This window comes from Podarcis erhardii (genome assembly GCF_964252035.2).
Source record: "Podarcis erhardii genome assembly, chromosome: 4".
In the NCBI taxonomy this organism is placed as follows: Eukaryota; Metazoa; Chordata; class Lepidosauria; order Squamata; family Lacertidae; genus Podarcis; species Podarcis erhardii.
In genome coordinates, this window is record NC_138508.1 from 77,462,895 (window position 1) to 77,487,338 (window position 24,444).

Consider the following 24,444-nt stretch of genomic DNA (forward strand, 5'->3'; position numbering starts at 1 on the left):
TTCCATCAGCTTCAGCTGGGCACCCCATCTAGAAAGGCATAGCCTGCTGTCTAAGCTTTGGTTTTATTACTGCAATGCGTTATACATGGGGCTGCCTCTGAAGACAGTTTAGAAACTGGTGCAGAAATCAGTGGCCAGTTTGCTCATCTGGCCAAGATGGTATGAGCATATAATCCCATTCCTGGCCTGATTGCACTGGCTGCCAATTAGTTTCTGGGCCCAATTCTGGTTTTGACCTATAAAGCTTTATACAGCTCAGGACTGCAATTCCTCAAGGACCGCTTCTCCCCATATGACCCAACCTGGACTCTGAGCTCATCATCTGAAGCCCTTCTTCTAGTGTCCTCACCATGAGAGGATGGTAACACGAGAATGGGCCTTCTCTGCTGTCGCTCCCTGTTTGTGGAATGCTCTCCTTATATATATTTATATATATTTGGCATCAGGCAAAAACATTTCTCTTCTCCCAGGCCTTTGGCTAATTAAACAATCTATGGCCTTTTAACTTCTGTGGGTGTTTTTGCTTTGTTATTTTGTTACATATTTTTGTGTTTTTATATTGTAAATCGTCCTGTGGTCTTCGCATGAAAGGTGGTATAGAAATTTAATGAATAATAAAAAATTATTATACGCTATAACCAGTTAATGGTTATAACGTAGAAGATCAACTTAAATTCTTTTTTTCTGGCTGACAGCCCTACAAATGCTAACATTGTCAACTGATTGGCAACAGCAAAAAGACTTTTGTTGTCTGAGGTTAATTGCAAGTTTTTCCCCCCACTGGAAAGAAACAGCGTCATAAAAAAGGAAGTCACTTCCCCTTGCTTTGAACAAGTATTGGGTTTTTTTGTTCCCCATAGCCTCGAAGCACTGGAAAGGTGTACCTCATACCTCTTTTGTTCTGACAAATCAGAATTGGGTAACTTGGGAAAGTTTTCGTAAGTTTTTCTGATATATATAGATATATATAAGTCCATCTGCTGAGACTCTTCCATTAAGATAAAGTACTTTACAGCTCTTTGAAAAGTTCCAAGACAAAAGATGGAGAGATCTGGGTAAGTGTGAAATGTTTCTTTATGGAGATAGCAGAGTAATAAAACATGGACAGTTTGATTGTTTATTCAAAAGTAGGGGCGGGGGAGCTAATGGACCAAGCATATGAGTGCTGATGGTTCTTGCAACTATTTATTGACTATAATATGTATGCGGAGGTCTTCACAGAACTATATTTGGTGAAGTAAAACTCTGTAGATTCCATGTGACTAAAAATTGAAACCCTTTGTCAAGGAATGAAAGGCTTCCATGAGGTTTTGGTTTTGCTTTCATGCATGAAGGGCATGAAATATAGTCAACATTGGTCGGTTTGCAGCATGGGGCAATGGGTGGCCCTGTGTCTGTTCTGCTGAGAGGTTAATGGACACTGCTTGCCTCCTATAGCCCATCCAAAAACTCAGGACTAAAACCACCCATTGTGGGGTGTTTTAGTGGGTGGTCCAGGGGCTCTTAGCCCTGGATCTGCTGCCCCGTCCTGCTTTTCCAACTTTGCTTATAGGACAGAAGTCAGTCTAAATTTGCATCTATGCATATAAACTGCTATATGCAGATTTGTGGCACATGGCTTTGTACTCCTAGTCTTCTAAGGACATAGAGTTCCATTGGTCCCTTTCCACATTCTGTTGCCTGTTCCCCCTTGACTTTATGCCAAAGGGGACTGATTTGCACCTCAACATTTCCCTGTGCATGCTATCCTACGCATGTACCTCTCTTTCCTACCAGAGAAAGATTTCCCTTGCCCAAATCAATCATGTATCCATCACTCTCACTGGGAGCCAATGGACCTGGGTTCTATCTGATGTCCCCAAGGATAGGAAAATCATTCTCACAATCTAGGGGGCTAAGGTTGGCCCAGTGGCTGGAGTTGCTGCCAGAAGAACTTTAGATGGTACAGAAAAAGCTTGGTCAGCTATATTCAGAAGGGGTTAAATTTTAGGGAAATACAGTGTGCCCACTTCCCGTATTTTGATTTTGGCTTATATCCTGGTTTGGAGGACATGACTCACGTTTCAGATTAGAACCGGAAACATGAACTTGCACAAAATGTATTGAGTAAGGTGTAGACCATGCATTTTCAGTGCTCAGATACCTAATAGTTGGTAACCATGAACTTAACTCAAATATCCTTCAGCAAGCTTCTTCCTGTGGAGTTTAGGAAACAGCAATAAGAAAACAGAATAATAAGCCAGAATAATAATTTTAAATTGCTGAAAGTTGAGTTCTAGCCAAAGTATTTAAAGTAGCCATACTTTACATACATAAATAATCCAAGGAAAGATTTGGGTTTGCTCACAACACACCATAGAACCATCTCTTGTTAGCAAACAGTATCCCTTCTAAAGTAAACTTTGGTTGTACAAAAAAGATTGTGTGATGATGACAAGCTTAAAATACAGTGTTTTGGAAGCCTTTCAGCAAGCAATACTAGAAACACCTGGCTTTAAGTCCCCTGAATTTAGGAGGTCACAGGACTTAAATGTGAATATATGACTGTGGAGAAATGTTGTGCCCATGATTATGTTTTGTGCTGGGGGGAGGGGAAGTTATGTGGTCTGTGTTGATGTCAGAGTGTGACTGTCAAAGTCACGACCTTGTGCTGTTACTATATTGCAGGCCTGTTTAGCAGTAGCTGCTTGGCAGCAGATTCTGAAAACTGAGATCATCACTTTTAGTATTTGTAGATGTGGCTTGGATCACGTAAATGCATTTTGATTGGTCTGGAAAACAATAAGACTTTGGTTGGTTGATGGTTCTAGTCAGCAGAGAAGAGCAGTCAACTGTCAGTTGGGAGAAATAATGTGGAGTGGAGAAAATTGAGGTAAAAATGGAATCCATATTATGAACAACCTATTAAGTTGTTCATCTCCAGTTGCACACAGCCCAGCTTCCAAGTGTTGAGAATCTTCAGGGGTGCCAACACATTTCTTTTGATTTGTTATGTTTACTTGTCAACTTACAGTACTACAAAAAGAAGCCTCAAAGTGATTTACATTTTTATAAAAAAAGCATAGAATACTTTGGTCTTGGTTCATTGGTCATTGGAAGCTGCCATGCCTTTGTGATATATGAGGGTTGTTTTTTTTTACACACATATATACAGACTGAGCATCAGATGGTGTTCAGTGTTGTCCCAAACATCTGATAGGTACCAATTTGGTCACCCTGGTTTTAGAACATGCCTGGCAAATGTGCCACAGGCAGCTGGAGATTGTGGTACTTCAGGATGGAACAGGAGGGTCCCATGAGTTCATCTATGCCATAATCCAGTCTGAAGTCTTCCAGTCCAGTACTAGACTATCTGCTCCCAAGTTCAATAGATAAGAAGCAAAGTTACTCCAAGCACTTGTGATGGAGCAGTACAGCATATGCACTTCACTGTCCACAACAGAGACACTGTTTCGTACTCTGGGCTTGAGTTGTTAAGAAGGTTGACCACCACTACGTAAAGGGAATCCAATCCATGTTTTCATCAGAGTCTGGAGCTATGCCAGTCCCAGTTTTAAGCCCAGGAGCTCTAGAGACAAGGCTGTCAGCCAGTTGAAGAGATATTTCTGGCGGGCTTTTCTCATGCCTTAACAGTTTGTTCTTAAAAAAGTAGTTTAGTCACCATCTCATTTAGAACACTTCTGTTGTTATGACACTCTTCTTCTCATTCGCAGGTTCCAAGGTGTCATCCATCTTTCTCTTTCCTGTTTTCTACGGAATATGGTGCCCAGGCTCTTATGTATTTTCATTGCCAATACACTGGATACTTCTGCCTTCAGAATCCAGCGTACGGGAAGTGCAGGTGAAAGCAGTAACCATCAATAGCCAAGTCCTGGTTTAGAATATTCCAGTGTTTCTTTCTTCTTCTTTTTAATACAAAGCCATTATTATTATTTTTTTACGTAGATAATTGCCACGATCGCACCGTGCATTTCAGGTCCACTTTTGTACTGGCAGGAGAACCAGTGGTCCTCAAATGCCCTCCTTTGAGATACAAACATATGGATACTTTTGATCAGCCCTTGAATCTCACCTGGGGGAAAAATGGTTCAGCAACAATTATCCCTGCAGGATACAGGGAAACAAGAATTCTCTTACAAGATGATGCTCTTTGGTTTTTGCCAGCTTCCAGTGAGGATTCTGGGGAATATATCTGCACTCGAAGGTAGGCATTCTAAGGCACAAGACTGTTAGCCTAGGCTACATAGGGTTAACCAGATAACATGCGTATTCACACATCACTGAAGACTTACTGGCAATGGATTTACAAGACAGATCTGGGGTACTGTTTATCAAGTGTTGGAGAAGGTAAGATGCATTGAGAAGTAAGAGTTCTTTAGAGCAGAGACTGAATGCATTGGATTTTTTTTGCTGCAATGTATCTGAGGCCAGGGACGCGGTGGCGCTGTGGGTAAAACCTCAGCGCCTAGGTCTTGCCGATCGTATGGTCGGCGGTTCGAATCCCCGCGGCGGGGTGAGCTTCCATTGTTCGGTCCCAGCTCCTGCCCACCTAGCAGTTCGAAAGCACCCTTAAGTGCAAGTAGATAAATAGGTACCGCTTTATAGCGGGAAGGTAAACAGCGTTTCCGTGTGCTGTGCTGGTGCTGGCTCGCCAGAGCAGCTTCGTCACGCTGGCCACGTGACCCGGAAGTGTCGGCGGACAGCGCTGGCCCCCAGCCTCTTAAGCGAGATGGGTGCGCAACCCCAGAGTCGGTCACGACTGGCCTGCACGGGCAGGGGTACCTTTACCTTTACCTTATCTGAGGCCATCTTCACCCACATAACTTCGGTGTACCAAAGGTACCATATTGTACCCAATATTGGTGTGTGTTGCATGTGGCGTGCATACATGTCATATGTGCGACTCGCATCTTCAGGGAGAGGCCAAGCAGGGAACCCAACATGGAACAGCATGGAACGCTCAGGAGGAGCCAGCCAGTGAACTGTGCTGTGCTAGGCCTCCTCCACCCCCTCAACATTAAGGGGACCTGATCCCCTGCCAGCAAATATTGTGGGGGCCAAAGACCCCTCTGCCCCTAGGAGTTGGGCACGCTTCAGTGTAACTATTCTTTCATTACTAAGAACAAGGCTCAGATCCTATAACTGAAGCTTGGTGTGACTGTCACGGGAAAACCAGCTCCCCCAAAGTCAGTGTTGCATTATAATAATGTTTAGCTGCATTGGATCATGTGGCTACATCCAACTCAGGCATTATTGTTCCTGAGGGAAGTGCAGCCCTTGCAAGAGAAGGAACGACATGTTACATCCATCACCAATACAATGTGAAGCCGAGCCACAAGAGGGTATGGCTCCTCAGCTCTGGACATTATTATTACTATTTTTAAATGGTGGTCGCAGAATGTGGAAGTGTCTTACGCTTCCTTTCTTTGACATCCTTGTTTCTTGTGTGGAGTGAGGAGGACAGTCATGTTTCTCCTGCAAGGGGATGTCTTGAACTCTGTGTATGTCTGGCACTACAAGGGATGAGGGTGGCGCTGTGGTCTAAACCACTGAGCCTCTTGGGCTTGTGGACCAGAAGGTCGGTGGTTCGAATCCCCACAATGGAGCCAGCTTCTGTTACTCTGTCCCAGCTCCTGCCAACCTAGCAGTTCGAAAGCACACCAGTGCGAGTAGATAAATAGGTACTGCTGTGGTGGGAAGGTAAATGGTGTTTCTGTGCGCTCTGGCACTCGTCACAGTGTCCCGTTGCACCAGAAGCAGTTTAGTCATGCTGGCCACATGACCCAGAAAACTGTGGACAAACACCAACTCCCTTGGCCAGAAAGCGTGATGAGCACTGCAACCCCACAGTCGTCTTTGACTGGGGTCCTTTACCTATTTTTTACCTTTACCTATGCATGTGGCACTTTGCAGGTGGTATGGAAAGAGGAAGGGCAAAGCACTCACTGAAATGCAACTAGTTGAGGGGAAGAACTTGGGGCATCTGTATCTTTTGCAAGGAGAGGAGCATGAAATGAGCTTTGAAGACCCTGCAATGTTTTGATGATTATTAACATTATCACTCTAGAAAGCACCATGCTTACAATTGTGGTTATTAATGGTCACATTAAGTGCTGCTTTGTTTTTAGTGTGGGCTAATGAATATTCCGGGACGCGGGTGGCGCTGTTGGTGAAACCACAGAGCCTAGGATTTGCTAATAAGAAGGTTGGCAGTTCGAATCCCCGCAACGGGGTGAGCAGGTCCCTGCTCCTGCCAACCTAGCAGTTCAAAAGCATGTCAAAGTGCAAGTAGATAAATAGGTACCGCTCCAGCGGGAAGGTAAACAGTGTTTCCGTGCACTGCTCTGGTTTGCCAGAAGCGGCTTAGTCATGCTGGCCACATGACCCAGAAGCTGTACGCTGGCTCGCTCGGCCAATAAAGCGAGATGAGCGCCGCAACCCCAGAGTCGGCCACGACTGGACCTAATGGTCAGGGGTCCCTTTACCTTTACCTAATGAATAGTCCATGATATGGGGGTTGGAAAAGTGAAGCTTCCTTCTGGGCTTGATGAATGCGAGTAGCCAGGCAGAAACCTTGCGGCAGCCTAACGTACACTTTCCATCTTTATGGGTGTGATTTTTATTGAAAATGGCTCAAGGAAAGGGAAGGTCAAGAAACGTCCCCTCCACGGCATCAATTTTCCTCCTCAAGTTATAGCCTCAGTGTCTGCATTTTGTTAAAAAGCGGAAGAAAAGAAGTAATTAAAAAACCAGTTCATGGGCGATAGGAACCAGCAGCTGGCAGGGTTTGGCCTTAAACTGTCTGTGATGTCTGTTCAGGGCATACGTTTAGAATAGGGAGCCTGTCTAGAGTGCAGAAAATGGTGCCTCACACAACTGGTCTCTTGTGGTCCCACCTGTTGCCACCTGTTTGAACATCTGGATTTGTGTCATTCTTGTAACAGTCAATGGCTAAAAGTGACATCTGCAAGTAATTTCGATCACATTTAGCCCTCCAGTAAGAAACGGAAGATGGAAGGGGATGGGCTTGTATTTTCAAATGGCTTACATTGGTGATCGCTAATAAACAGAAAATATGTCCCCCCCAAAATAAATTATCTCTGCTGAGAGTGATACTGATGCTATTGAGCCTGATAGTGACGAAACAGCTCTTACACTACCTCTGTGCAATATTTTAGCAGTCTTGCACAGACAGAAAAGTGTCCCAAGGTAGAGAAACACAGATGTGCTCAGTGTCCTGTGGCATTGGAATGTACTTAATACCAGAAGTTACTCCACTGAGTGGAAAGAGACATGTGCAATGAAAAGTATGCAAGACTTCCAGTATAAACCTCGGGGGGACTGGCATACGTGCAGAAAGAGGTCACTTATTGCAGAGGATATGTAAATGATTTTTTCGGTGAAAAAGTCAGCGGCTGATGTCGTTTTCTTTCATAATGTCATTTCCATTATAATGCCTCTATATTAATTCCACAAGCAAATTCATCTGGAAGATATTATGTCTGAATGAAAAATCCAAGACAGACCTATGCAGTTCCTTGCCAAGTAATCATGAGCCAAACACCTTTTTCAGCCCAGTCCTCAGGTTGCAAAGGACTTCCCTTTATCACAAATAAAAAGGTAAAGGTAAAGGGACCCCTGACCATTAGGTCCAGTCGTGACCGACTCTGGGGTTGTGGTGCTCATCTCGCTTTATTGGCTGAGGGAGCCGGCGTACAGCTTCCGGGTCATGTGGCCAACATGACTAAGCCACTTCTGGCAAACCAGAGCAGTGCATGGAAACGCCGTTTACCTTCGCGCCATAGCGGTACCTATTTATCTCCTTGCACTTTGACATGCTTTCGAATTGCTAGGTTGGCAGGAACAGGGACTGAGCAATGGGAGCTCACCCCATCGCGGGGATTTGAACTGCTGACCTTGTGATCAGCAAGTCCTAGGCTCTGTGGTTTAACCCACAGCGCCACCCGCGTCCCTATCACAAATGTAGGCTGGTTTAATAGTTACAGCTTTTGCTCAAGGAACCGCAAACAACAATTTTGTCAGGGCTTCTAAGGACAGAAAATCTATGTGCAAACTAACTTTTATTCAGAAGTTTTGATTCCACCAATATTAAGAAAAAATATATGGTGATCACACAATATAGCTGGATCTTTTAGACAATGTACAAACCTGGGGATATTTCAAACATTACACCAAAGAAGGGCCCCCATCAGTGAAAAAATTCCATACTCTCTGCAGTTGGTGACCTTGGCTTCTCTTCTGCCTCAGATAAAATATTTTAAATGTTTAATCTAGCTTTTAAATAACAACACACGCCTTGAGCTGTATTCAGTGGTGGCTTTGCATTACAGGACTGTTTATTTGTTTTTTAAGCAGTTTTTTCCAACTGCATAAATTCCTCATCAGACCCTCCACACAAAACAAAACAACAAACAAATCAATGGAATGCAAAGTGTGCATTGCTCCTTGCTTACACCCTGGTGGAATCTAGATGCACACATATAAAACGCTGCGAAAATGATTTTTTAAAAAAACGTTTTGAAAATATATATTGAATTTGCCATAAGCTCACCATTGCCATCTAGTGCCACATTTGTATAATGCACTTAAAACACACTTAAAGCATTATATTTGCAGCTGCATAGCTGAGTCCCCAGTATCCGTGGCAGTTTCTCCATAGGAGTCATAGGTCATGTCTATTATACAGCATCTAAATGGCAACCCAATGGCCCTTGCATTGATGTGAATCCTATCTCTGTGACACTTACAGAGGGCCACTGGATCATTCTGAAGGTCATCTGTCTATTGCTGCAGCCTGATCAAACTTGTGCTGCCAATATCGGTACCTCTCAAACACCTGGGCTTCTCCTATTTTCACCAAGATTGCCATTTAAGCGCAAGTCAGCTGATGGCTTTATTGATCCCTTTTATACTGAAGTCAATAAGGCAGATTTTCAGTTCTGGCTGTTTAGCTCACAAGAGGAAGCAGGACAACTCCCAAGTCCTGACATCATATGGCAGAGGTTTTTGGCCTTTTTGAGTCCACGGATCCCTTGACCAACTACAGTGGTACCTCTGGTTAAGAACTTAATTCGTTCTGGAGGTCCGTTCTTAAGTTGAAACTGTTCTTAACCTAAGGTACCACTTTAGCTAATGGGGCCTCCCGCCGACGCCGCGTGATTTCTGTTCTCATCCTGAAGCAAAGTTCTTAACCCGAGGTACTATTTCTGGGTTAGCGGAGTCTGTAACCTGAAGTGTCTGTAACCTGAAGCGTCTGTAACCCAAGGTACCACTGTACATTTTTTCTGTGGCACCCCTGTGGGGCTCAGGAGCCCAGTTATGTCACCCCTTGCCTGCAGAGCTGGCAGTCCCTCACCCTTTTTTCAAACACCCTCCCTTGTGGAGTGTTCCCTCAGCCTCCTCTCCCCTCTCCTTGGGAGTCCCCTGGGCAGCTGCTGCTGGTCTTTGAGCTGCCCTCCCTGCCCCAAAGAGAGCTGCCCCCCAGAGGCAACATTCACAGGTGGAGCTTATTGCCAGGGCTGCCGCAACAAACAGCCGCACAAGCCTTTGAGAGGCAGAGATGCGAGAGGGCATCAGAATAGTGAGGGGAGGAAGGAATGAGGGGCAGAGGCCAGTGTTGCCCGCAGCACCCCTGGCCATCATTCAAGGCACCCTGGTTGAAAACCACTGCCATATGATATTATTGTTTGTGTGTTTGTCGAGTTAGACGTACAGGACATTCATCTGAGTAAAAAAAAAAAAAGAGGGGGGGGGGATGAAGCAGGTTCCTGCCTACAAACATCCCTGTACACTCTCAGATACAAACCTTGGCTTGTGCTTCTCCTCATGAGCAAGGAACTTTAAACAACAACAACAAACAGTCTCCAGAAGCAAAGGATCTCTTCTGTCCGTGAGTGTCTTCTTCCTCAGTCCTTCAGTCCTGGTTCCGCTAACTTGTTACTGTACAGTGGTACCTCGGGTTAAGTACTTAATTCGTTCCGGAGTTCCGTTCTTAACCTGAAACTGTTCTTAACCTGAAGCACCACTTTAGCTAATGGGGCCTCCCACTGCTGCCGTGCTGCCGGAGCACAAGTTCTGTTCTAGTATACTAAAATCTTAATAGATTTACCGAAGTATGTCTATAAAATACTTTCCAATTGTCTAAAAATACATTTGAATGACATGTATCTACTGATATTTGTCCTTCCACAGCTTAACCCCCCCCCCACACAACAAAGCAGAAATAAGCTTAGTACAATTTGTTCCTCCTGTCGGGAAGCCAAGCCAATCCAGTCATATTACCACTTGTGTTCAGTGTGCTCTGAAATCAGCAGGGGGTGGGGTCTGCTCAGGTCCCTCAGCCAGAGTATTTTGTATTGTCTGCAGAATCAAGTTGCCAACCAATGATGCTTTTTCAGAGGGCGGTGATTTTAGTGTCCTGTGTGTACTTAATTGTTCAAAATGGTTACATCTGAATAACAAAAAGCAATGGTGTGTTATGGTGCAATGAGAAATCTTCCCTTGTTGTGTATGAATGTCATGTTTCTTCTTCTCCCCCCCTGCCCATTTGCCCTCTGCCTGCAGGAATTCTTCTTACTGTGCTGATGTGTCTGTTCATCTCACAGTTGTGGAGAAAAGCGCTGTTCGAAATATTTCCTATCTCCAGAAGGCTTTCACATTTAGTCCTGGAAAGGTTGTCTGTCCGGCCTTGGAGAGTTTTGTACAAAAGAATACAAACTACGAACTCAAATGGTACAAGGTATTATTATGGGTAATTTCTTCATGGCAGTTTGGGAATTTGAACTTGGACTTCCAGTATCCAAACCCACAAGAGACTATCATCTGCACTGCACTCAGAATGAAAGGCAGAATAATATAAGATGTTGACAGCATGGTAGAAATTGCACAGGGTCCTATGCAGGGCTATGACATGCCTAAGCCATTCATTTGAATTGGCATCTTAGTGTAATTGCGGCCAACTCTGCTAAGGCCAGGGACGGGGCTGCAATGGTCCTCCAGATGTTGCTAGATTTCCACCATCTGCAGCTGGCATGACCAGGGGTCCAGGATTATGGGAGCTGTAGTTCATTCACATCTCAAGGGACATAAATTACCCATCCTTAGCCTAGATTAATTAGCTGTAGCTTTGAAAAAATACCTTAGATTATGGTGGCCTGCAGATGTGCTCTTGAATTAAAGCTTTGATACAATAGCCTGAAAGTTTCATTAGGTTGCTTTGTTTTTAGAATATTTGCATTTAAGATGACAAGCTGTTTTCGCAAAGAAGAGGTCCATCATGAGCTCCCCCCCAAAAACCCCCCAAATGTTCTTTATGTTCAGAGGCAGCATAGCCTAAGGTTACCAGATGTCCCTGTTTCCCGGGGACAGTCCTCGGATTTACAAATCAGTCCTCATACAAAATCCTGTTATTTCTACTGAAGCTGAAAAGTGTCCCTGGATTCATTGAAAAAAAAATCTGGTAACCTTAGCATAGCCCTGAACATCAGATACTGATGCCAAAAGAAAAAGGTTGCTGTCATTGTGCCTTGGTTATGTCCAGAAGCATGTTAGACTCAGAATGCTAGACTAGATACAACATTAGTTCTGATCCAAGAGAACCATGCTAAGTTGAGTCCAACGCCTGAGGCTATTTTATTTTTTTTGGAACTGCCCAGCACTTAACTTAGTTCGCCAAAACTAATTTCCTCCTTTTCTCTTGGTTAAAGCCATCCACTCCGTCCAAATTCTAAACAAACCATTTTTCACGTGTTAATTTTATTGAATTATGAATGTGCATGGTGCACATTCAATTTTGAAACTCATGACTTGGGCAGTAGTTCTGAAATCCTGCAGAGCCCTGCACAATTTATCTGTAGTTTATAGCCCTTTCACCAGAAACCAGGTCTGTCAGCAACTGACTAGACCATGAGTTTTTATTTAGTGATAACAGTGTCTGGCCAGTAATGGAAAGTGAAGCCCAGGATTACAATATCCTTTTACAAGTTATTCTGGAATCATGTCAAGCTGACTTTGTGGCGGAGAACCATTTTGATCAGGTTTGCCTGAGGAATTTGATCATTGCTCATTCTGATATAAACTGACCTAATCTGCAATTTCTGGACTGACTAATGTATGGATCAGAACATGCCCGTCAGATCTCACACTTCTCCAGCTGCTGTTGACATAATTTTCGGTTAAATATAAATTATCAGAACATGTTTAAAGGTACATACCTGGAGAGAAAACAAAATGCATGTTTTAAGAGAAAATGCAGTGAAGAGCAAGCACTTAAATGTTGATTTTTGTTCAGATTTTTAATAAATAAATAAATAAAACTTTAATGCACATATGGGATGGAAAAGTTTTCTGGGTGAACACATGTGAAAGTGATATGGACCAGAAACGGAGGCTTGTCCTCATTTAATCTATCATTGGTTGATCAATACAATATGGAATTTTCCACTTACACTGCCACTACAACAGTTAGTCATTATTGTGTAACCATGTGGCTTATTGCAAGACTTTAACAAAGAGCTCTCTCCTTTCCTGGCACCACACGGAAACTGAAGAGAGTCAAAGTGTAAACCAAATAGTCACACTTGCAAACCCTGCTTAGTTAAGGAAGCCAGCTTCATAATCCATGGTTTGTTTGTTTTTTAAGTTGGCCTGTTTTTAAACGGGTCAGAGCTTGTTTTAAACCACTGCCCTTGGTTTGAATGTAATAAACCAGGATTCGTGGAAAATGAAAATAACTCTTATTCCGACTCTGTGGGGGGAGAAGGAAGGGGAAAGGTGTGAGTCTGGTGCTTACTGCAAGATCCTCTGTGCTCATGTACACAGTAATAAACAGTGGCATTTAAGCTTTATGTGGACATTGTGTATAAAAAGCTTATTTGAGGCACTTTTCTGCTTCGGAATCTGTCAGGAATCAGACCCCTGCCGCAGTCTTCCCAGTGTTTCATGGCCTTTCCAAAATGCCATCATTGCTGCATCAATGGATGTTAAACTAGCTCAGTGACATTAAGAATTCACTGAAAAAAAATCACCTCAAGACTCCTTGGCACTGAAGCATTGTATTTCGCTACTAAATGTTCAGCTGCCCATTTTATTTGTGTACTTTTGTTTTTTTGTTTCTAGGACTCAATACCTTTGGACATTGACAATAAGAAATTTGCTGTTTTGAAGGGCACAAATTATCTCATCATAAACTCTGTGTCCTTGGATGATTCAGGCTACTATACTTGCCAGCTGACCTTTCGGCACGAAATGGGACAATATAACATCACCAGGACCATTCAGTTAGAAACACTTGGTAATGTTTACTCTTGAACTACTAAAGTACGCAATGACGAGCAGGACTGTACATACAGATGATCCACTTTTCTTTGCTTAAAAAAATACAAATTTGGTATGAAGTAAACTTTATATTTTCCACATGGATCAATTATACAAATGTGCATATTGTTGAAATATGCGTCACAAGGAGTCATTGCTCAGAACACAAGATATGCAAACGAAAGGTTAATTTGTGGCATTTCTATGCAAGGCAGGAAAAGACTGCAAACCTGGAGAGCCATTGCCAGTCAGTTTAGACCAGAGGTGGAGAACTTATGCCCCATGGACCAGATGCGAGCCATGGGGCCTCCCCATCTAGCCCCTTACCGCTCCACAGGGAGTTATTGAGACTTGGAAACAGTTCTCTGTTGTCAACAAAAGAAGGCTACAGTGGTACCTTGGGTTAAGAACTTAATTCGTTCTGGAGGTCTGTTCTTAACCTGAAACTGTTCTTAACCTGAGGTACCACTTTAGCTAATGGGGCCTCCCACTAGTGCCATGCTGCCGGAGCATGATTTCTGTTCTCATCCTGAAGCAAAGTTCTTAAGCATATTTCTGGGTTAGCGGAGTCTGTAACCTGAAGCGTCTGTAACCTGAAGCGTTTGTAACCTGAGGTACCACTGTATTTTTGAGTCTCCTGTGTGGGGCTGAATTTTATTGCATGGGGTCACCAATGGGAAGGAAATGGGTAACCCTCTTCTCCCCATGTATTGTCACAGCCCAAAACACTCTTCTGTTGAGGTCAAAAGAATGTCTCCCTCAGGGTCAGAAAAGTTTCCCAACTGCAGATGCACGGAATATGCACGTCCTGACTCTAAACAGCTTTCCTGCGATGTATTTTGGCAGCGAAAGAAAAGACTCCTACTCTTTCTCATCATTGCAACTGCCAATTGCTAAAGCCCTGAGCTTACCCAGCACAACATTGCAGCTATTTGCTTCCGATAAGAGCCTGAAATAGTTTCAGAAGAGAACTAAGATCGCTGGCTAGTGGCCAGTGGAAGTGTGAGGAATTCGCAGCCTTTGTGGGAGGTAGAATGCTTGTGGCTTAAATGCCTCCGCTTGCAAAACCAAGTAATTTATGCCAAAAGAGAGCCCTGGGAGGTGATTTCCATTAGCTCGGGGAATGCAATATTTAACTAATAGCGGGAAAGGGTAGACAAATACACCTATCTCACTCTCCCCTTTTTATTTTTAAATTTGTACAGGTTTCTTTGTCTGCTGCTCTGTTAAATAAATATAGATATATATGTTAATTTACCTGTTAGTCAGGCTGACCAGCAGGGGGTGGTAGTGTGCTTAATGTGTTTTCAGATCAATGTAAGAACTGCACATTCTTCCCCCATTTCAATTCATTTTAAACAAGCTGAGAACCTCTGAAAATTTCACAGAGCAAAGAGAGAGGAAATAGAGAGAGACAAGATCTCTGAACGCACTGGAATTCTGGTCGATGTTCATTCTAGTGATAACAGTTACATTTCAGCCATGACTTATTCTTTTGAGCGAGGTTATTTCTTTATCCTGGTAAATAATGGAAACTATTGCTGTATCAGAAAAGCGGATGTAATTCTCTGCAACATCTTTTCTCTGAACTCTCACTAGGCCAAAAGAAGAGAAGCCGACCTGTGATTGTCTACCCAAATGAAAAGATTACATTAGCAGGTCTCGGTAAGGCCAACAAATTTATTCAAGTCGTTTCTGAAAACAAAGTACCATTATGTTACAAAATAAGAATTATAACTCAGTTCTAAATTTCTTACCAGTGGGTTTTAGTACTATATTAGTTCCAACCATAATAACAGCTAATGGTGGCTTTACTGACTTTGCTATAATTGTGGCAGAATTAATGATGTCTGTTGCATCCTGAGGAGTATCCACAATTCAGCCGTTTGCAAACAGGGCCAAACCAAACTTACACATATTGTGTCATGTCATGATTCTCCCCCCCGCCCCCCCCTGTTCCTTCATGTCTTCAAAACTGAGGAAAGGAGTGGAGGAGCTGAACCTTTTCCTCGCCAGTTATTTGGGCAGAAACCAGACTGGTGTGATTTTGATTGAACAAACAGCTGGCGGGACATGGTGACCACTCAATCACCTGCGGCTTCCATGTATTTTAAAACAAATGGAACAAGAACAACTTGAATACAGGAAAATAGGTTTTTGGCTCTAATTCTCCTTATCCAGGGATCTTTCGAAACTGGAGTTCTGTCTAGGGGTGGTGTAGGGGTCTAGGTGTTAGAGCTCTTAGCAGATCACCCTCATCAAACTACAATTCCCAATACATTTTGTTGCTTGCACTCGAGACACGGGGTCCCTTTTTTCTTTGGACAACACTTTAAAAAGTCTTGGCACTTCGTTCCTCTACCATGGTGTCAAAGATATGGTCCATAGCTCTGTGAGAACCTGTGCACGACACTTGAAGTAGAAAAAAAGATGATATTTGTGTAGTGCAGAAAAGAGTGTTCTGTATGCTTGGGGAAAAGTCATCAATATGGAACACTTATTTCTTCTGCTTAATAACTATTCCGGAAATGTAGGAATGTATGTGCTCTTTGGATAAACCAGTCTTGAGAAAGAAATGAAAAAGCCCCCCCCCCATCATTAACCTAAAGGTTTTCACCAGACCTCCTACCAAAATCTTTTAATTTTTATTAAATTTCTATATTGCCCTTCATTTGAGGATCACAGGGTGGTTTACAAAATAATGACACCGAAATGCATACTGTAGTAACAAAAGAAAACAATACTGTCGTCCCCCCCCCCAACACAGTTTTAAAAGGCTATATATTGTTTAATTAGCCAACGGTTTGGGAGAAGAGAAATATTTTTGCCTGGACCCTAAAGATATGTCATGAAGGCACCAGTCAAGGCTCCCTGGGGAGAGTGTTCCACAAGCAAGGGGCCACCTCAGAAAAGGCCGCTTTGGTCCTTGAAGTATTGCAGTCCTGAGCAGTCTAAGGCTTCATAGATCAAAAATGGCACTTTGAATCAGACCTGGAAACTAACTGGCTGCCAGTTCAGTCAGGCCATGATTGACATTACAGTGGTACCTCTGGTTAAGAACTTAATTCGTTCCGGAGGTCCGTTCTTAACCTGAAACAGTTCTTAACCTGAGATACCACTTTAGCTAATGGCGCCTCCTGCTGCTGCCATGCCGCTGCCACACGATTTCTGTTCTCATCCTGAGGTAAAGTTCTTAACCTGTTTGTAACCCAAGCTACCACTGTATATGCTCATACCAGGGGATACCATGGTAAGCAACGACTGAATTCTGTACCAGCTGAAGTTTCTGAACCATCTTCAGAGGCAGCCCCATGTATATAACACATTGTGGGAACCTAGAGATCAAAAGCTGGCTGGGATATGGAGCCCAGAACTTGATCTGAGATGTGTGCTTGTCTACAAGTGGTCACATATACCAGGTCCTAAAAAGAATTGATGCAAGTTACAGGGACTCTGGGTAATTTGAACCAAGAACCTCATGGTCTGGGGCCTAGCCTAGAGAGCTACCATAGATTCTGTGTGAGCTAGTCTTCAAATGTAGAAGGAAATGAGGATGTCAACATGACCTCTGCAATCGATAGGCAGTAGGTTTCTAGGCTGGCCTCTACTGTCGCTAAATCTAGGCTGTTTTTTCATCTTTTTTAAAAATAATTTGTATTAATTTTAAACAAATTGTATCACCAGTCAGACAATTTTACAACAACATGTGTCATTTTATTGCATCTTGGTAATCATTCGGACAAGTACAGATGGTATGTATCAAAGGGTTCACTGTGTTCTCAAGTCTAACTTGGCATATTTGCAAAAAAAAAAGCGTTGAGGAAGTGATCTGTATTGCTAAATATTTGCACAAGTTTGAAAGTGATTTCCTTTCAAACAAAGTATATATTTTTATTGTGCCTCCATGGGAGAAGGATATTTTGTACCTAATGCCCTGTGAAGACAGGGCCATCTCCGGCTGATACCGTGCTTTTGAATGAGTTCCAGCAAATGTCATAAAAAAACCCCAAAAACTTCTCTGCAGCAATAAAATATTCCATGTGCAAACAAGTACAGTGACTCATGCTATTCTAGGCTATTGGAATGTTTGCCTTAGTGAAGAAGGATGTGGTTAAGCCGCATGTTGCTGGCTAGCATAAATAGAAAGGGTCATCAGCTAAACAAGCTTGACTCTTATTGCTTTAATTCTGTAAGAAGCTGTTCAGACTCTGCTCAAAAACTCACCTCTCCACCAGCATCTCTTCCAACTCCTCTTTTTTGGGATGTTGACTAAATAAGTGTTTTTATTTTGAGGCTTCAGGCATCTCTGGGAAATGTTGCTTCTGTGGACTCTTGTTGCTCATCCGGGGGATGCCTGAGGTATTTCACTCAGCCAGGACAATTATCTGTCACTTTTTCCTTGAGATTGTTGGGGTCGGTTGCATTTTATTGATCCTATTAGATTCTTGTTAGCTGATGATAAAAGCTCTGAAGTGTGGCAGTTGTTTATTGCAATGCTCTAGAGCCGATCCACCTATTTCTTGGTTCCCCTACTAGGCTGGATGATTGGTCAAAAAAGGCTTGGTCAAATGTTGCCAAATAATACTCAAGTATTTTTAAAGCATTCTTTTTATTAGGACATTCAGTGCTATTTTTCTAGAAAAAAGAGGTGCTGGAACTCACCATGACTGCCTCCTTTGTTCTCTTATAATGGTGATACATTTCTTTTGGTGCGACCCACCCTGAATTGCTTGGTGATGAAAAGTGGGATATAAATCTTACAAATATATGAAAATTGTAAGCTGCTGTCTATACCGTGGCATTCCTGGCACCATGCAGTGTTTAACGACAATATTTGACTGGCGTATGCCAAGCGCTGAACTGGATGCCCAATATTTGCATTGGAAGTGGGCCAAAAACCAAGACATTTGCAACACTTTAAGTGTCCACAGGTAATCAGACTCCAGAAGAAGTGGTGTGAGAATTGTATTTTCTTCTTCCACATGTTTTACTAAAATCATTTACATTTATTTACATGATGAATCTCCTGCCAACCTAGCAGTTTGAAAGCACGTCAAAATGCAAGTAGATAAATAGGTACCACTCCAGCGGGAAGGTAAATGGCGTTTCTGTGCACTGCTCTGGTTCGCCAGAAGCAGCTTAGTCATGCTGGCCACATGACCCGGAAGCTGTACGCCGGCTCCCTCAGCCAATAAAGCGAGATGAGCTCCGCAACCCCAGAGTTGGTCACGACTGGACCTAATTTTCAGGGGACCCTTTACCTTTACGTGATGAATAATGGCTAATTGCTTCTCCGGGTAGACTTCTTGGTTTATTTAGTTCAGTTTCTAACACACCTTTCCCGAGTCTGATTTGGTAACAATTAAAACAAAGGGCATGCAATAAAAACAAAAATACACCTACTGTACTTAATCCTGGCCGTTGAATGTCAGCTGAAATAAGAATGTATTGAGCTCTTCAGAAGACTTAAGAATTAAGGAGTGGTGATATCCATTATTGCTCAACATAGTACTCACCATTTGTTTGTTCTTACTTCCATGTTTCCTTTTCAAACTAGGTTCTCGACTGACAATGATATGCAAAGTGCTTACTGGAGAAAGCAGCCATTTTTATACTGAGGTTTGGTGGCTAGCCAACAAGACTTACATTGGTAGGCTATATCAAAAGCGCAGAGTTACAGAAGGAGAACGTCAGTAAGTATTATTATGCTCACCCCAATCTCTGAGCAGTGAGAGGTGCCAAAACATACCTTGTGTTTAGTTCTTTAAAATGGAGGTCACTTGAGATAGCAGTATCTTTGGGATATGTGGTTCTATTTACACATATATACACAAGAGGAAAAGGCTCACAGCATTAACATATCTTGGTCCTCTGTTAGGTTTCTAGCCACTACCGCCCTGCCATAGCTTTGGATTCAGCAATGAGAAGAAAGCGTCTCTGTGTCTCCTACCATCCCAGTTCAAGATGAGGCTGACCATTTTTGTATAGTTCTTTTACACTTCACTTTGGCATCACCTCCAGCTAGCCACCTAACTGTAACATTATCTAGCTCACCAGCTTCTCCACAAGACTATCACGGAGGACTTTGTCGAAAGCCTTACTGAAATCAAGATGTGCTACATCTCCAGCATTTCCCTGATCCACCAAGTCTGAAACTCTATCAAAAAAAAGAAATACTATCAGTCCGGCATAATTTGCTTTTGAGAAACCCATGCTAGCTCTTCATAATCACAACATCCTTTTCTAAGTGTTCACAGACAGACTGTTTAATTATCTGTTCCAGAACCATCCCTGTCAAGCTGACCAGTCAGTCATTTCCCGGTTCCTCTCCCCTTCCCTTTTTTAATGCCTCCAGTCCACAGGGACCTCATCTGTTTGCCAAGAATTTTCAACGATTATAGACAGAGGCTCTGAGACTGTATCTGCGAGTTCTTTTAGTACTCTTGGATGAAGTTCACCAGGCCCTGCAAATCTTAATTTATTTATAGTAGCTATGAGGTCCCTAATACAGTACCTGTTTCCCTATCTTGGGCTGCAGCTTCCTTTCTACATCATTTATTATATTTTCACCTTTAAACCGCATTCCAAGCAGATTCAGTCACCACAGTATATTTCGTGGCTGAATGAGAATATGAATCTGCATTGTCCTGGTTTTAGTCTGAAAGTGCTTCCAGACAGGTGGCTATTGTGGGATTGGTGCTCCTCCTGCATGCAAGTTTTTGCAGGGTCCATATGATGTTGTTGGCATCAAAATGGCAGCCCATATTCCCTCCCATTGAATCTGGATTTTTCCTTCCTGGGGGAAATCCAAAAAGTTTAAGCATGCCAACACCCTGGTTGCAGTCTGGAAGCCCCCTGACACACTAACAACTGCATTACAATGGTTCACTACTGAGATCCTGTCAAACCCTCTTTTCTTACTATTTTGAATACAAAATATTCAAAATCAGGGTGTTGCAGTGAAATGAACGTGTTCCCATGTGCTATAAAATGCTGTGCCCGTTGTTACGCACCTTGCCACTCACCCACCACACAATGCTAGACTAAAAAATAAAATAAAAATCAAATTGCAGTGATCTTGAAATGCTATCAATTAAAAAAAAAAGTGATCCTATAAATTACTGTTTCCTTGTTTTAGGGAACTTGTAGAAAATGATGAAAATTACATTGAGGTGCCCTTGATTTTTGACCCTGTGAAAGAAGCTGATTTCAATACAGACTTCACATGCGTTGCCCATAATAGTCTTGGGCATGAAATACGTGCAGCACAAGTAAAGCAACAAGGTTTGTGTCTGTGTACGAATACTATTATTGCCCTACTTGTTAATGTATGGTTCAGCTCTGCAAGACCTTTACCAGGGTTGAGAACCTGATTGTGCATCATGGCTGCGTTGGTAACTGCAAAGAGAATATCTAATTCTTCCAACTCAAGATAGGGCTAACCCCTTGTTTGAAAGCCTGGGGGGCGCGCTGTCAGTCAGTGTAGACAGCACTAGTCTACATGGAACAATTCTCAGACAGTATATGGGCATTACCTTTTGCTTTGTTGGGCTAAGAGAGAGTGGTTCCACGAGGTACAGTGGTACCTTGGGTTACAAATGCTTCGGGTTACAAACGCCTTGGGTTACAAACTCCACGAACCCGGAAATAGTACCTCGGGTTGCGAACTTTGCCCCAGGATGAGAATAGAAATAGCGCAGCAGCAGTGCGGCAGCAGCAGGAGGCCCCATTAGCAAAAGTGCACCTCAGGTTAGGAACAGTTTTGGGTTAAGAACGGACCTCTGGAACGAATTAAGTTCGTAACCCGAAGTACACTGTATTATGAAAGATGGATCAAGGAACTCCCTATTCACTTTCTTGGCTGGCCTCTCTTGGAAATAGGATATTGGGCAAGATTATACCGTATTGGCCCGAATATAAGCCGCACCCAAATATAAGACGCACCTTTAAAATTGGAGTGGGGGGGGAGAGAAAAAAAAAACTGAATATAAGCCGCTCCCTTCCTCACTGCTCCTGGCTGCATACTGGGGGCAGGGTGGTGGGGCAGCCACACTGTATTGCTGGCAGCCTTTCCTCTTCCTCGCTCTCTCCCTTCGGAATTGGGGGGGGGGTGAGAGTGAGGCTTATATTCAGGCCAATACGGTAGTTCCCCAGATCTAGCAGAGCTGCTCTTCTTTTATGCTGTTAAACATTTTAACTTAGTTTCTTCCATTTTTCTTCCTCAAATGTCATACAACCTTTCTGGGAATTCAATACTCCGTTTGAAATATGTGGGCTTTATGAAATAACACCCCTACTTTTTTATTTAGGCTGTGCAAAGTTTGACACCAACTTTTATTTTATTTTTTTAGAACGCGATACGTCTTGGTACTTGGCGCTCATTCCTGTGGCTCTCGTTGTCACGATTGCGGGAGGAGTGTGCCTGCATAAATGTTGGAAGAGAAGATCAGCAAGGGGATATATTGCAACCAAATCCTAAAGGACAAAATGTTCTTCTTTTAGCATGAAAACAAACCAACTGATTGTTAATCTGCTGCAATATATCAAGAAACCTTTTGGATGAAAACAAAAATCACCCAAGACATTTTGCTGGCAGAGGCAGAAAAGCCTGATGTAATTTCCCATGGTGGTAAAAATATATATTAATGAAATAAATTGCAAATTGTTGTCAGTTAATTTACCTCTCAAATCTGCTGCTTGAGGCTCCTCACACTAGTCAGAAATAAGGATGGTCCTTGCAGAAGCAGAAGGTGTGTCAGAAGGGCCATAGCTCATCTAGTGGGCTCTTAAAGTGGTAGAGCGTTGGCTTTGCATGCAGAACACCCCATGTTCAGTCCAAGTCACCTCCAGGAAGGACTGGAAAGGTCCCTGTCGGAAACCCTAGAAAGCCACTGCCTGTCCGTGTAGACAATATTGAGCTTGATAAACCATTGATCTGACTCAGTATAAGGAAGCTTCTGATATTCCTAATTGCTATTTCTTAGACCCAAACTAAATAGGATGATGATAAGCTAATGCCTTCAAATATTGCTCTTCCAAAGGGATGTGAGGCCAGGGGTGTGAAACCCTCTGCTCCCTCACCTATCTTATCCTCACAGGTCTTTTATCCCTTCAACTAGGCTCTGACACTGGAATTGAGCCAGTTTGGGAGAAAAGTACACAGCTGGAAGGGGCTGTTGTTGTTGTTTAGTCATTTAGTCGTGTCCGACTCTTCGTGACCCCATGGACTAGAGCACGTCAGGCACTCCTGTCTTCCACTGCCTCCTGCAGTTTGGTCAAACTCATGCTGGTAGCTTCGAGAACACTATCCAACCATCTTGTCCTCTGTCACCCCCTTCTCCTTGTGCCCTCCACCTTTCCTAACATCAGGGTCTTTTCCAGAGAGTCTTCTCTTCTCATGAGGTGGCCAAAGTATTGGAGCCTCAGCTTCAGGATCTTTCCTTCCAGTTGAGCACTCAGGGCTGATTTCCTTCAGAATGGATAGGTATGATCTTCTTGTAGTCCATGGGACTCTCAAGACTCTCTTCCAGAACCATAATTCAAAAGCATCAATTCTTCGGCAATCAGCCTTCTTTATGGTCCAGCTCTCACTTGGGAGAAAAGCAATGACAAACCTAGACAGCATCTTAAAAAGCAGAGACATCACCTTGCCGACAAAGGTTCGTATAGTTAAAGCTTTGGTTTTCCCAGTAGTAATGTATGGAAGTGAGAGCTGGAAGGGGCTAGAGAAGGGGAAATGGCAGGCAGAGGAAAGGGGCCCACAAATCTCTTTGGCACTTGAAATTATGTCATCTACTCTAGACATTATTGGGGCTCCCAGGTCAGGCACCATCATTAGTTGTTTGGGCCTTTAAATAGCTTTGGAGAAGATGGGACAGGACGTATTCCTTACTTGATCCTATTTACTTTTATCTAATTCATTCCCTGAGTGAGGATCCTTTGGTAGCCAAAATGGTACTCCCAATATACAAGAGGCGGGTATCAGGAGGCTTGGGATTTGAAAAATTACAAAAGACTTGAGGGGGGAGGGACCAACGGGGGAGACAGCCCAATAAAGACTGGGCATGCTCAGTGGGCAAGGAAGGCTGACTGACACTTGTGGGGAGGCGGTGTGGAATGATGCATTCTGTAAAAATGCATAGCTGCAGGGACCCCGAATAAGAGTACTCCACATTGCAGCATTTTGTGAATAGGAGTACTCCACTCCCAAATAGGAGTATTCAATACTACTCTCATTTCTTGAAACTACTAATGTGGAATGAATAAAGACACTTAGATCAGTAATCGAAAGAACTGTTTGTGCAATCCCCATTAGAATGTCCTCATAACTTTGAACAGTTTTTCCTACCCAATATCCCAAGCTGCTTTGAATCTCCCCTCAGTTCTAAAAGCTGTTCACCATGCGGCATTGGAAGGCACTGTCTAAACCTGTCAAAAGCTCTCTTGAAATGAGTTTCTCAGATATTTGGATGCTGGCAAATATGTCTAATGTGACTAGAATATAATGTATGGATCTGTCAGCGTCTTACCTGTGTATGCATTAAATAAAAAGGGCTTACGAACAGTCTGGGAGCCAAGATATTTTTTCCAGCTCTAGTAGTTCTAAGCTTTGGAAAGCTTTTGTTCTGAGATTAGCGGCTGCACCCTATGGACAAAGATAAAATCTGTGTTGCAACGCTTTTGCTGAAAGAAAGAAGTCAGCCTTTCTTCTTTCAGTGCCAGGAGCTGATGTCATAGTCACCGAAAATTGGCTGGTTTTCCAAAAACCTCTCCATATTTGTTCAGTGACCTCTCTCTGAGAGTTGCTTCATTTTCAAAGGATCCATTTAATGATTCTACATTAGTAGAAAAGAAGGCATATGTAACTATAATTACTTCCATAGGTGACTCTGTTTTTTGTTTTGCTTTTGTTCAAAGGTCGGTAGCTAGAGAATGAAAGGCAGCTGTCATGGTAGACGAGCTGTCTCTGGGGAAAATGGGAAGGGAAATGTAATATTATTACAGACCCAAGTTGATTTTCCAGAAACGACTTGGCTCGTCATTATCTTCTTTCCAGAAAATGATGTGATCAGCAACGTAACAATGCTTTCTGTCCCTTGTTGTAATCCC

At 43.0% G+C, this 24,444-nt stretch overlaps 1 protein-coding gene across 1 annotated transcript; it reads left to right on the top strand.

Annotated features, from left to right (window-relative positions):
- The first annotated feature begins 918 nt into the window (after positions 1-918).
- IL1R2 (interleukin 1 receptor type 2) lies at positions 919-22,665 on the top strand. Its single transcript, XM_081858234.1, has 9 exons — positions 919-1,055; positions 3,714-3,841; positions 3,946-4,204; positions 10,585-10,759; positions 13,138-13,312; positions 14,935-15,000; positions 18,893-19,028; positions 20,474-20,619; positions 21,687-22,665. Exons 1-9 carry the CDS (start codon positions 1,042-1,044, stop codon positions 21,812-21,814), a joined length of 1,227 nt encoding a protein of 408 aa, XP_081714360.1. The 5' UTR covers positions 919-1,041; the 3' UTR covers positions 21,815-22,665.
- Positions 22,666-24,444: the final 1,779 nt, after the last annotated feature.